General features: G+C 42.1%; 1 protein-coding gene across 3 annotated transcripts; it reads right to left on the bottom strand.

Moving 5' to 3' along the window:
• Window positions 1-3,040: 3,040 nt before the first annotated feature.
• Smim8 (small integral membrane protein 8) lies at window positions 3,041-10,998 on the bottom strand. 3 transcript variants are annotated; one of them, XM_087897197.1, is made up of 3 exons: window positions 10,946-10,998; window positions 6,439-6,595; window positions 3,041-3,484 (listed from the first exon to the last, which is right to left on the bottom strand). In XM_087897197.1, exons 2-3 carry the CDS (start codon window positions 6,571-6,573, stop codon window positions 3,326-3,328), a joined length of 294 nt encoding a protein of 97 aa, XP_087753323.1. In that variant the 5' UTR covers window positions 6,574-6,595; window positions 10,946-10,998; the 3' UTR covers window positions 3,041-3,325. The 3 variants fall into 3 exon arrangements, with proteins under 3 accessions (XP_087753323.1, XP_087753322.1, XP_087753324.1); XM_087897196.1 differs by having other exon boundaries at window positions 10,851-10,982; XM_087897198.1 differs by lacking the exon at window positions 10,946-10,998 and adding an exon at window positions 10,667-10,811.
• Window positions 10,999-11,581: the final 583 nt, after the last annotated feature.

Raw genomic sequence — 11,581 nt, 5'->3', positions numbered from 1 at the left:
GTCTTGTGTTTATAAAATCATTGCAACAATTTATATATATATATATACCCCTAGGCAGTATTTAATTACAGACACATAAAAACACTGTGGCTAAGTATACCATTTGCTTTGTCTTTTTCTGTGTATGTGTGTATGTTTTCTTATGATGTGTGATGTGTATGAGGGCAAGTGTGTGTGGTGTACGTGTGGAAGGCAGAGAGAAACTTGAGGTGTCAGTCAGTCCTTGTCTCTCTTGTTTCCATTGTGTACGTCATGCTAGCTGGCCCAAGAGCTGCCTCCCCCACCTCGCAGCTCACTGCAGAACACTGAGGTTAAGGACTCACTCTGCTGGGCCTAGCTTTAAACCGATTCTGAGATTCAGAGTCAGGTTCTCTGGCTTCAGTAGCAAGTGCTTTACCTGCTGAACCATCTCCCCAGCCCTAGTATAACATTTCCCCCTTTTATTGAAAGTATTCTTTTCTCATACAATATATCCTGATTGCGGTATCCCCTCCCTCTACTCCTCCCAGTTCCTTCCCATCTCCCTTCCCTTCCAGATCCACTCCTTTTTGTCTCTCACTAGAAAAGAACAGGCTTCTAAGAGATAATGGCAAAATGTGATAAAATAAAATATAAAACAAAAACCATCACATTGAAGTTGGAGAAGGCAATCCAGCAGAAGGACGGAAAAGAGCCCCCAAGAGCAAGCACAAGAATCCAAGACCCACTCGTTCACATGCTCAGAAATTCCATAAAAATACTAAACTAAAAGATTTAATACATACATGGAGGACCTGTCAGCCCTGTGATTGCTGTTTCACATATGAACTTAAGGTTCATGTGCTTGGCTCAGCTGATGCGCTCCTCTGTCCTCCCCACTTCTGGCTGTTACATACCTTCTGCCTCCTCTTCCTTGGGGTTCCCTGAGAGTCTATGGGAGAGATTTGATAGAGACATTCCATGAAGAGCTATGTGTTCTAATTAGGTACACACCTTTAATCCCTGCACTTGAGAGACAGAAGCAGGCAGATATCTATGAGTTCAAGGCCAGCCTGTTCTATGAAGAGTTCCAGGACAGCCAGGGCTACACAGAGAAATCCTGTCTTGAAAAATAAAAGGGAAAAGAAAAAGAAAAATGAAAAAAATAGAGGTGTGTTCCAAGGTCTGTCTGTCTGTCTGTCTGTCTGTCTGTCTGTCTGTCTGTCTCTCTCTCTCTCTCTCTCTCTCTCTCTCTCTCTCTCTCCTCTCCCCTCTCTCCTCTCTTCTCTCTGCTTAGTGTCTGGCTGTGAGTCTCTGTATTTGCTATCTGCTGCAGGATGAAGCTGTTCTGCTGATGTCTAAATAAGGCACTGATCTTTGAGTATAGCAGAATGTCTTTAGAAGTTCTTTTTTTGGTACTTTTTTAAAAAGACCAACAGAATTTTCTTTTACCCAAGGTCTCTGGGATACCTAGTCCCTAGTTCTTGGTCACCTAAGCAGTGTCACATATGGGTTCCATCTCCTGAAGAGGGCCTTAAGTCAAACTAAAGTTGTGAGGGTATTGTCTTCAGCAATAGGGCCTTGCTGTCAGTTTATGGAGAGCAACCTATAATCTTAGCAACAAAAGCTTGGGTTGTTTGGGAATTTCCATAAGACCCCTTTGGCCAACAACTCAATTGGATGTAACCCAGTCCCTATACTGGAAGCTTCATTTGGTGACAAGATGTGGTCAGTTGGGACTCCATCTCCCCCATTATTTAGAGACCTCATTAGGATCTCCTTCATATATTTTAGAGAGTTTCCACTGCACTAGGTTTCCATACCACCCTCAATTGTAGCTGTCTCTCCCTACAGAGCCCCCACCTCACCTGATCCTTTCATTCCCCTGTATACACCCATAGTCTACCCATAAAATCTACTCTATCTCTCCCTCCCAGGGAGATCCATGTGTTCTCTCTATATACCTGACCTTTATACCTGATCTCTCTGGTTATGGATTATATATTGGTTATTTACTTAATGATTAATATTCACATATAAGCAAATACATACCATGTTTGTCTTCTGGGTCTGGGTTACCTCACTCAGGATGACCTTTTCTAGTTCCATCCATTCGCCTACAAATTTCACGATGTCATTTTTAAACAGCTGAGTAATACTCCGTTGTGTTGATGTACCACATTTTCTTTATCCATTCTTCTGATGAAAGACATCTGGGTTGTTTCCAATTTCTGGTTATTATGAATAGAGCAGCAATGAACATGGTTAAGCAAGTGTCTCTGTAGTAGGATGTAGAGTCCTTTGGGTATACACCCAAGAGTGGTATAGCTGGGCCTTGAGGTAAACAGATTCCCATCATTCTGAGGAACCACCATATAGATTTCCATAGTGGCTGTACATGTTTGTAATCCCACCAGCAAACCAGATAAGTGTTCCTCTTCTCCACATCCTCACCAGTATGAGCTATCAACTTTGTTATAGGTCTTAGCCATTCTGACAGGTGTCAACATGGAATCTCAAAGTAGTTTAAATTTGCATTTTCCTGATGGTTAAGGATGTTGAACATTTCTTTAAGTATTTCTCAGCCATTTGAGATTCCTCTACTGAGAATTCTGTTTAGATCTGTACCCTCATTTTTAAATTAGATTATTGGTTTCTAATATCTAGTTTCTTGGGTTCTTTATATATTTTGGATATTAGTCCTACATCAGATGTGGAGTTGGTAGAAATTTTTTCCCATTCTGAAGGCTGCTGCTTTGTCTGAATGGTGATGTCCTTTGCCTTACAGAAGCTTTACAGTTTCATAGGGTCAATTATTTATTAATTGTAGATCTTGGTACCTGCACTAATAGTGTTCTGTTTAGAAAGTCATCTCCTGAGCCAATGCATTCAAGGTTATTCCCCACTTTCTCTTCTATTGGGTTCAGTATAACATTTTAAAAATATTATACTTCAATTACTTTGCTTTATTGTTTCATTTAATCATGATTTTAGTAGTGCAAAGGGATATCTTCTCTATTAAACAGCAAAACATTGCTGGAAAGGCACAATTCACTTTAAAACATGAGAAACTCCATGCAAATTTAACAGGACTGGGTACTTTTATTATACAGAATTGAACAAAAAAGATTCCCATTCTTATGGCATTTTCACAGAAGAAATATTGAGACACTCGTTTGTGGGAAGGGAAAGGGCTAACAGCTGCAGCTGTAACAGGACTATATTTACCACAGCGGACTGCTTCCAACTGTGTATTCTCTCTTGTTAACAGATTATGGATCAAGAAACATAATTCCATACTCTCAGAGAGTTTTTCATTTAAAGATTTCAGAGCCTGCAATAATGTTCCATCTCAAGGAAACAGCACTTAATCCCATTTAGATGTCTTTTTCCTCATGTAGCGATGCCCTTCACTATCAATGGCTTCAGAGAGGTCCTTTTTGTTCTCTTGTGTTGCGTGCAGATAACCAATGTAAGCCACACAAAGTGAAAGGGCTACCAATCCAAAAGCCATTACGGGTTTGTTCTGTTAAAAGAGAGAGAGAGAGAGAGAGAGAGAGAGAGGGAGAGAAAGAAAATTACAAAGTTCCAGTGAGACTTGTAATTTCAGGAGCGCCAACTACCACACTGCACTTAACTCTTGGCATGACAGGTCATTATTATCACCCCAGCTTCCTAAAGACAGCATTTTCATTCCAATCATTTGATCCTATCAGCTTAACTCTGAGTATTTACAGTTGATTTGAGACTCTTGCTTTTCATCTCACTCTTCTCTTTGTAGCCAGGTAGCTTAGACCTGTGCCCTAGGAAAGCAAAAGCCGAGCAAAGAGGGAGGCGTGGACACAGTTCTCTGAGCTGTAACTTAGCTTATTTTATTAGAACGTGAGGAATACAGCACACATGCTATTTCTCTTGCCCAACACAAGAGTAACGGTCAGAAAAACCTTCGTAACTTAATGTACAGCAACGAAAACATAGATGCTTGACTTTGAGAACATACTCTATCCAAGAAATTTAGTAGTTGAAACAGATACTATGCTTTTTAGTTACCTTGGGGTATTGCTGGAGAGCCAAAGACTCTAAAAATCAAAGTGATATAGCTTTGAGTTAAAGGGGTGGGGTTTCCAGAGAAGTGCCTCTCTACTCTTTGCAATCCTGTTAATATATAAAGCAGATGTGCCCACCTTTGTACATGTTCATACTTAATAAATGGGCTTTTCCTTGGGTAGTGTACATACATAGTAGTAATACAAATAGGAGTAGTTTCTGCTTCTGCCTCTATTGCTGTGGGAACTCCTGGCCCACTTTGGGCGTGGTCTGGGGGTACTATAAAACAGATGTAGAAACGTGTGTGTGTGTGTGTGTGTGTGTGTGTGTGTGTGCCTGCACGTGTGCCTGCACTGGATTCAGTTCCTGTTCCCCACTCGTGCAGAGGACTGTTGATCTATGGGTCTACTCCTAAATAAAGAGTCCTTTATTATACTCAGTTCTGAGCTAGTGTGGGACTACGTTATCATGATCCTCTACACGCCGTGTCTACTTTAGTAATTCCCCGTGCCTGTTGTGGACTATTTGTGCACTGTGTGAAGATCCATTCCTATGGTTGATTTACTAAAAGAGCTGAACAGGAAGCAGGAGAGCTATTCAAGGTGGAGAGTAGATGTCAGCGAGACACGGAAGGAGTCAGACATACAGAATGAAAGAAAGGTAAACAGCCACATGGTAAAACATAGATTAATAAAACCAGGTTAATTTCTTATAAGAGCCAGTTAGAAACAAGCCTAAGCTAAGACTGGGCTTTCATAATTAATAATACATCTCTGTATCGTCATTTGAGGACTGGCTGGCGGGACAGAAAAAGACTCGTTACCCATGCCCATAGAGGATTCATTCCAAGAACCACCTTGAATACCTAAAACCAGAGATTGCCCCAGACCCTCATAGAGTATATACTATGGTTTTCTTGTGACCCTTGTCTATGATAAAGTTTGGTTTATGAGCTAAACACAAGGCACAATTAACAACAATAAAACAGAACAATTATAACAACATATTGCTAAGTAATTGTATGTTCTCTTCCTCTTTAGTCAAAACAAATATTAACATGTGGGGGACATGGCTGGCAGAGGAACTAGACAGAGAAACGCAGAAGGGGAAACCACTGCACTACTAGGTGTCTGAAGCTTAGGCTCAAAATGAGCGGCAAACGTTTTCACTTGGATACACATCTAAGAAAGGCTATGAACTTAGAGCAGTTTAAGACTGCAATTATGAAATGTCTTTAACTATTAAAATTTACAAGACAGCCAAGGATTTTTAAATACTTTAATGCTTTAAGTTGGCCCATTTAAACTTAAAACAATTAACAATGGCAACTATTATTACAATTCTTATCAAGTATGAAGTACTTCAATATTTATCATATCTACATTTTTTATTTATTTTGTAAGTAGAATTTATATTTAAAAGTAAACACATCAAATGAAATATATTTGCTAGTTTACTGCACCAACAGAAATAATTTAGCTACATACATAACAGTATATAAATGCAGGTTTTGGGGTTTTCTAGATGAAACAGCATTTAAAATTTGTCTTTACCTTCTAAGATAGGGTCTCAGGCTGTAGCCCCAGGCTGGCCTCAAACCTGCTTATCCTTCAACCCTTGTCTCCCAAGGGCTGGGATTAGAGAAATGAGCCACCATGACCATCTTAGGGGCCTTCCTAGTCCGTATAAAACGTCCTGGTAAGGGCTGGAGAGATGGCTCAGTGGTTAAGAGCACTGCTTGTTCTTCCAAAGGTCCTGAGTTCAATTCCCAGCAACCACATGGTGGCTCACAACCATCTGTAATGAGGTCTGGTGCCCTCTTCTGGCCTGTAGGCATACACACAGACAGAATATTGTATACATAATAAATAAATATTTTTTTAAAAATGTCCTGGTAAATCCAGACCCCCCAGCAGAAAAAATAGAGCCAAAAATCTAAGCAGGGAGAGAAGAATCAGAAATCTAGGATTAGCCGGTTCAGTGACTCTGTTTCAGGAACTAGCTGAAGATAAAGTTAGACTGTAATCTTGAGAATAATCTTGAGAAACAGGGAATTACCCCTTTGTGATTATCACTGGTATTTTCGGAATTTTCAAAGCCGCCCTCCCTGCCCCCTTTGGATTACTAGGTTGTGGTTTCTTCCCTTAAAAGCCCCTTCTCCCAGCTACTAGAGGTCGAACTCCTCCTCTGCGTGGGTTATGAGTCTCGGCCCCAGCGCTGGTACCTGTTAATAAGCCTCATGTGATTGCAGCAAGGACGGTCTCTTGTGAGTTACTGGCGGGGGGTAGGGGGGAGGTGGGGGGGTGGGGGGGTGGTCGGGGTCGTGTTATCCCAAGACTTGAGTGACAGTCTCCCCACACTGGGAGTCTTTCAGTCCTGGATACAAACCAATGCTACAGAAAAGTGAACAAGTCTCCTGGATGCAGGTCTTACAGGTTTAATGAAGAGCTCAGGATTCACAGCTCGAAATAAGGTTGTCGTGTGCGTCCCTCGGAGGCCTGGGTTTTCAAAGCTCCTCTCTTTCGGTGGGTCTTTCTTTGCTGTTGGAGGCTCAGGTGCTGAGGACATCTTGATTACTGAAGAATATCACCTAAAAACAATATATATATATATATATATATATATATATATATTCCCTTCATACTTACCTTTTGATAAACCTCTCTTTATTTGAAACAAAGCCTTGCTTTGCAGCCCTGGCTGGCCTGGAACTCCCATAGTAGACCATGCTGGCCTTAAACATGAGAGACCCACCTATCTCTGACTCCCAAGTGGTGGGATTAAAGGGGTGCTTCATCAGGTTGGCCCAGAAGCTCTTAAAACGAACAAATAAACAAACACGCTTTCTTTAAATTCTAGATGTGCTCCCAGAAAGATCACCACTTGATTATTTTTAAATGGCGCTTTAGGTTCTGCTGGGTGACTCGACCCCTCCCATTTGTTTTTGATCCTCCTCTCCCTCCTTCCCCCTCTCTCTCCTCCCTTGTTCAGGTAAGCAAACTGAGCACCGTCTGGAAAATGGTTTGTTGCTCTCATTTACACTGTAGTCGGGGCTAAAGCAGAAGAGAGCTAAGGACACCCCACTCCCCTCTGCATTTCCGCCATTTCTACTTTCCCTCACCAATACCCTTCCATAGCAGCCTGTGGGAAATACTACCACTCCCTTCTCTGTATCTCCTCCAGCAGCTTCAGCCCAGCCTATATGCAGTGTCCCCTGCCACCCTTCAGGACCCCGAAGCCCTCCCCTGTCCAAACAGTAAGAATAAGCAGCCCTCTCTATCATTCCCAGTCAGCAACTCTCCGATGAGCACAGGACATGCTAGCCCCTTAATCTCAACACCCATTTCTCTATCCAGTCAAGTCCACTGTGTCTTTTTGCCTCCTGATTCTTCTGCTCAGGATACCAATGTTTGGGGGCTATCTGTTTTCTTCCAGGTATCCTTCCTACCACACAATGCAGAGGAGTAGGGAAAGAAATGCCCCACAGACTTGATAAAGACAACGCAAAGGGAAGACTGCAACTTCAGGAACAGTAAACGCTATGAAGAGTTACCATTCACACGTAGGCACCAGGGCTGTGTCTGTACAAGTATTCTTGTTTCATTATGGCTTCAGTTTCACAGAAATGAAAAGCGGTATTTTTGCAACATTGCACTTACAGAGAAACCCAGATGCTCAATACTTTCACCACAGTGACCACTAAATATCCACGTTCAGCATTTAACTGGGTTAATTACTTTCAGGAACATCAGCGTACAAGGAGAGCAGTTCCCATTTTCTACACTTGCCGAGTAAAGGTCGCTGCATCATTTCTTCTCCGTCTATGCTATGACTATTATATGGCTGTTACTGTCAGGTCTTCTCCCATCACTGCTGACTGCCTAGTTTCATCTCAGACCATGTCGGATTCACTAACTCTTGAGTCAAATTGTTCCTGGTAACCAAAGTCTTTAGAACCTAACTTGTGAGAGCTTGTGTCAGCAGTGACATAAGCAGCCGAGGGCAGAAGCCATTTAAATACGTCATTGGCTGTGGTGTTCCTCTAGGTGTAGCGGGAAGCTCTCACAGGAACTATGCCTGCTTTCTGTCATTTCATCATAGAGATGACTTCACGAACCACTGGGCCTCAGCAACCAAGTGAATGCATTGCTTCAAGTGCGAGCTCTCAATTTTTTCCTCGTCAACTACAATTTGAGTTTTTCCGTAACTGGTTTCAACAGTGAACTTCCACTGTGTGAATTAAACTTTGATCTGAAGCCTGCTTGTAAAACAAAACAAAACAAAAAAAATGAGCTGGCGGTGGTAGCCTTAATCCCAGCACTTGAGAAGCAGAATTCCGTGAGTTCGAGGCCAGCCTGGTCTATAGAAAGAGCTCCAGGACAGCCAGGGCTACACAGAGAAACACTGTCTCAAGAGGGAGGAAGGGAGAGAGGGAGGGAGGGAGGGAGGGAGGGAGGGAGGGAGGGTGGGAGGGAGGAAGGAAGGAAGGACAAAAACTCTCTTCATATAAAGAGAAGGTCCTAGTCTGTTTTTTTGCTCCTCAGAACTTTGTGTGTATAGCTGGAATGGAGATTTAAGATGCATTAATTAAATAAGAAAGTAGGAAGAACGCAATATCTTAGTTGGTTTTTTCTCAATGCGAATTACCAGTACTATTAGTGAAAACCATCTTCAGCTTCACAAGTAAACTCTTAATCTCATAGTAAAAGCTCACTGGCTATTTTCCACTAGTTACTGTAGAACTAAGTGTAAATTGCAGCCTAAAGAGCTGCAGAACTAATCATAAGTTCAAGAACAGCAAATATGTGCCCTTCCACCACTACTCGAATGAAATGCTACTTCCAGGAAATGGTCCATCAGAACACTCCATCTTCCCATGCTTTCTTCACCGTCTTCCCTGACTTTTGTTGTTGCTGTCTGTCACTTAAGGAACTTGCTCTCGTTTATTTGCGTATATCGTTCACCAACCTCTAGTTCGTTTCTTATGTTACAAGATACACACAAAGATGGTGGCGATGGTGAGAAACTGTTGTTGCACTACTCTTAAACAATATGGTGACATCGCACGTTCACAGCCATTTGCAAAATGTCAGTTAGGCCCTGTTAGCTTTGTGACCTGTCTTGTGTCTGCATTTTTGTCTTCCTTTTCCCATTACCCACATCTTCTTCCTTATCTACTAATGATCAGGAAATTGTTGTGGGTAATCATGTGTGCATGTGCGCATACATATGAACAGTTTTTCACACTCGTTTATAAAGAAGATTTTTTTTTTTAATTCACTAGAGGTGCTGAGGAGGTGGGTCAATAGGTAAAGTGCTTGCCAAGCAAGCATGAAGACCTGAGTTCAATCCCTGGCATGCACATAAAACCTAGGCTAGCGGTGTGCATTTGTAATCCTAGTGCTGAGGAGGCAGGCTTATCTATCTCTGCACCTCACACAGCAGCAAGTCCAACGAGATCAGCAAGTTCCAGGTTCCAGTGAGAAAATCTCAGAAAACAAGATAGTTGGCTCGGGAGGAACACCCGAGGATGACCTCTGGCTTCTGCACACATATACACATATGTGCACTGGATCAAATGACCACCTGTGCTTGTTTGTACACAGAAAACTCGTTAGAACAAAATCGGCATGGCTACCTATACTACATTGTACATGAAAATAAAGACAATATGAGAATTACTTTAGAAAAAAATTACTCTATTTTCAAATATATATAGAAAAATTGCTTCAAATGGACAAAAAAATTTAATGACAGTACAAAACCACCTGCTATTTAGTTTCACTTACTACATTCTTTAAACGCTTAAGAAAGCAACTTCAAGTCTTGAGTAGGACACCTTAAAAGAGTTTACATTGCCTGGCAGTGGTGGCACATGCCTTTAATCTCAGCATTCGGGAGGCAGAGGGTTGGTTTATAGAGTGAGTCCCAGGACATCCAGGGCTGCACAAGGAAACTTGTCTCGAAAAACCAGTAATAATAATGATAATAATAATAAACTAGTTTGAAAAAGAATCAGAGGACTTTATGGCTTGAGGAAATCAAGCAGAGACTTATCCTCAATTTTGGTACTCTATAAAAGGACCAGTGCTATTGACTGAAGCATTACAGATGTGGATTTAACATTTTTTAAAGGAAAGAGGTTGACAAAATAGTGGTCCTCTTACAAACCAACCTTCCTAGCACCGGCTGTCTTTCCACTAGGCGGGTAGGATAACCCAGTTCTTCCAACTTCAGCTAACTCCTAATCCATCACCTCACCTTTCTCGAAAATTATTTTTGAGGAAAGTATTTTGCACTGGTAAGTTGATACAAGACACAAGACCCATAAGATTTGCGATCCGTTAAATTTAAAAATTAATTCTAACCGTTTTTACTGTAAAATAATAACTTTTTAAAAAAGAAATCTCTCTCTCTCTCTCTCTCTCTCTCACACACACACACACACACACACACACACACACACACACACACACACACACACACACACACGAAACCTTTCCGTCTCGTGATATGTATGCCTCACTTGTGGATTAAGGAAAGGTTTTGTCACTGTGGCAGGCAATCTGAAAGCTGTACAGCTATGCAGACCCTGGTCCGGTTGTTTAGGCTCCAGAAGTAACTACGATCAATTAAGTCTGAATATTTAACTGTCAGAAACCTGTTTGATTGACCATAGCTACTTGTGGAGGCTTCGGATGCTTCTGGTTTCTAGCTCTCCACCGGGAACTGCGGGTAGATCACAGCCTAGCAGGGAACGACCAGCCTGATCCGAGGCCGCCATAGGAGCCTAGACGTCGCTTGCAAACCACGGTACACTTCTGCGAGAGCCCTCAGGACCTGACCTTGGGCAATCGCAAAGACGAAAGCTCCAGCACGGACACCAACGCAGGGCAGCTGCACTCAAACACCCCGGGACCGTGCGGTGCGCAGCGCTCACCTTCCGGCCCTCCCTCCAATGTGCTCCCTCAGCTGCCGGTCTCGGACTGCGGGGAAGGCCGCACCACAGCGCCACCTATGCCCCGGAGGCCGCAGAGCAGGAACCCGGGCCAACCCGGTCCTCTTCCAGGAGCCCAGGCACTGGAACTCCTGAGCAGGCTTAAGTTTGCTTTCTCTGGGGTCTTTGACTTTCAGCCTCTCACATTCAAATAAGCTTTCGTTTCGTGGATAGATGATAGATAGATAGATAGATAGATAGATAGATAGATAGATAGATAGATAGATAGATAGATAGATAGACAGACAGACAGATAGATTGATAGATAGATTGATAGATGATAGATGATAGATAGATAGATAGATAGATAGATAGATAGATAGATAGATAGATGATAGATAATGAATGGATGATAGATGGATGGATGGATAGATGATGGATAGATGATAGATAGATAGATAGATAGATAGATAGATAGATAATGGATGGATGATAGATAGATGGATAGATGGATAGATGATGGATAGATGGATAGATGGATAGATAGATAGATAGATAGATAGATAGACAGACAGACAGACAGACAGACAGACAGATATTCGCATTTAAGGGACCTGGAACGTGTATGGCTTAACAGAA

The sequence above is a fragment of the Myodes glareolus genome, chromosome 16, assembly GCF_982192425.1.
Source record: "Myodes glareolus chromosome 16, mMyoGla1.1, whole genome shotgun sequence".
In the NCBI taxonomy this organism is placed as follows: Eukaryota; Metazoa; Chordata; class Mammalia; order Rodentia; family Cricetidae; genus Myodes; species Myodes glareolus.
The sequence above is the reverse complement of the archived record's forward strand: the minus strand, read 5'-3'. Positions and strand labels throughout refer to the sequence as shown.

What these genes read in the sequence shown, in the direction of transcription:
- Smim8 (XM_087897197.1), bottom strand. Translation starts at nt 6,573, where the DNA reads ATGTCCTCAGCACCTGAGCCTCCAACAGCAAAGAAAGACCCACCGAAA. An exon ending in CTGAGCTCTTCATTAAACCT is followed by an intron (nt 3,485 to 6,438) that starts GTAAGACCTGCA and finishes CTCTTTTAACAG; the next exon opens with AACAAACCCGTAATGGCTTT.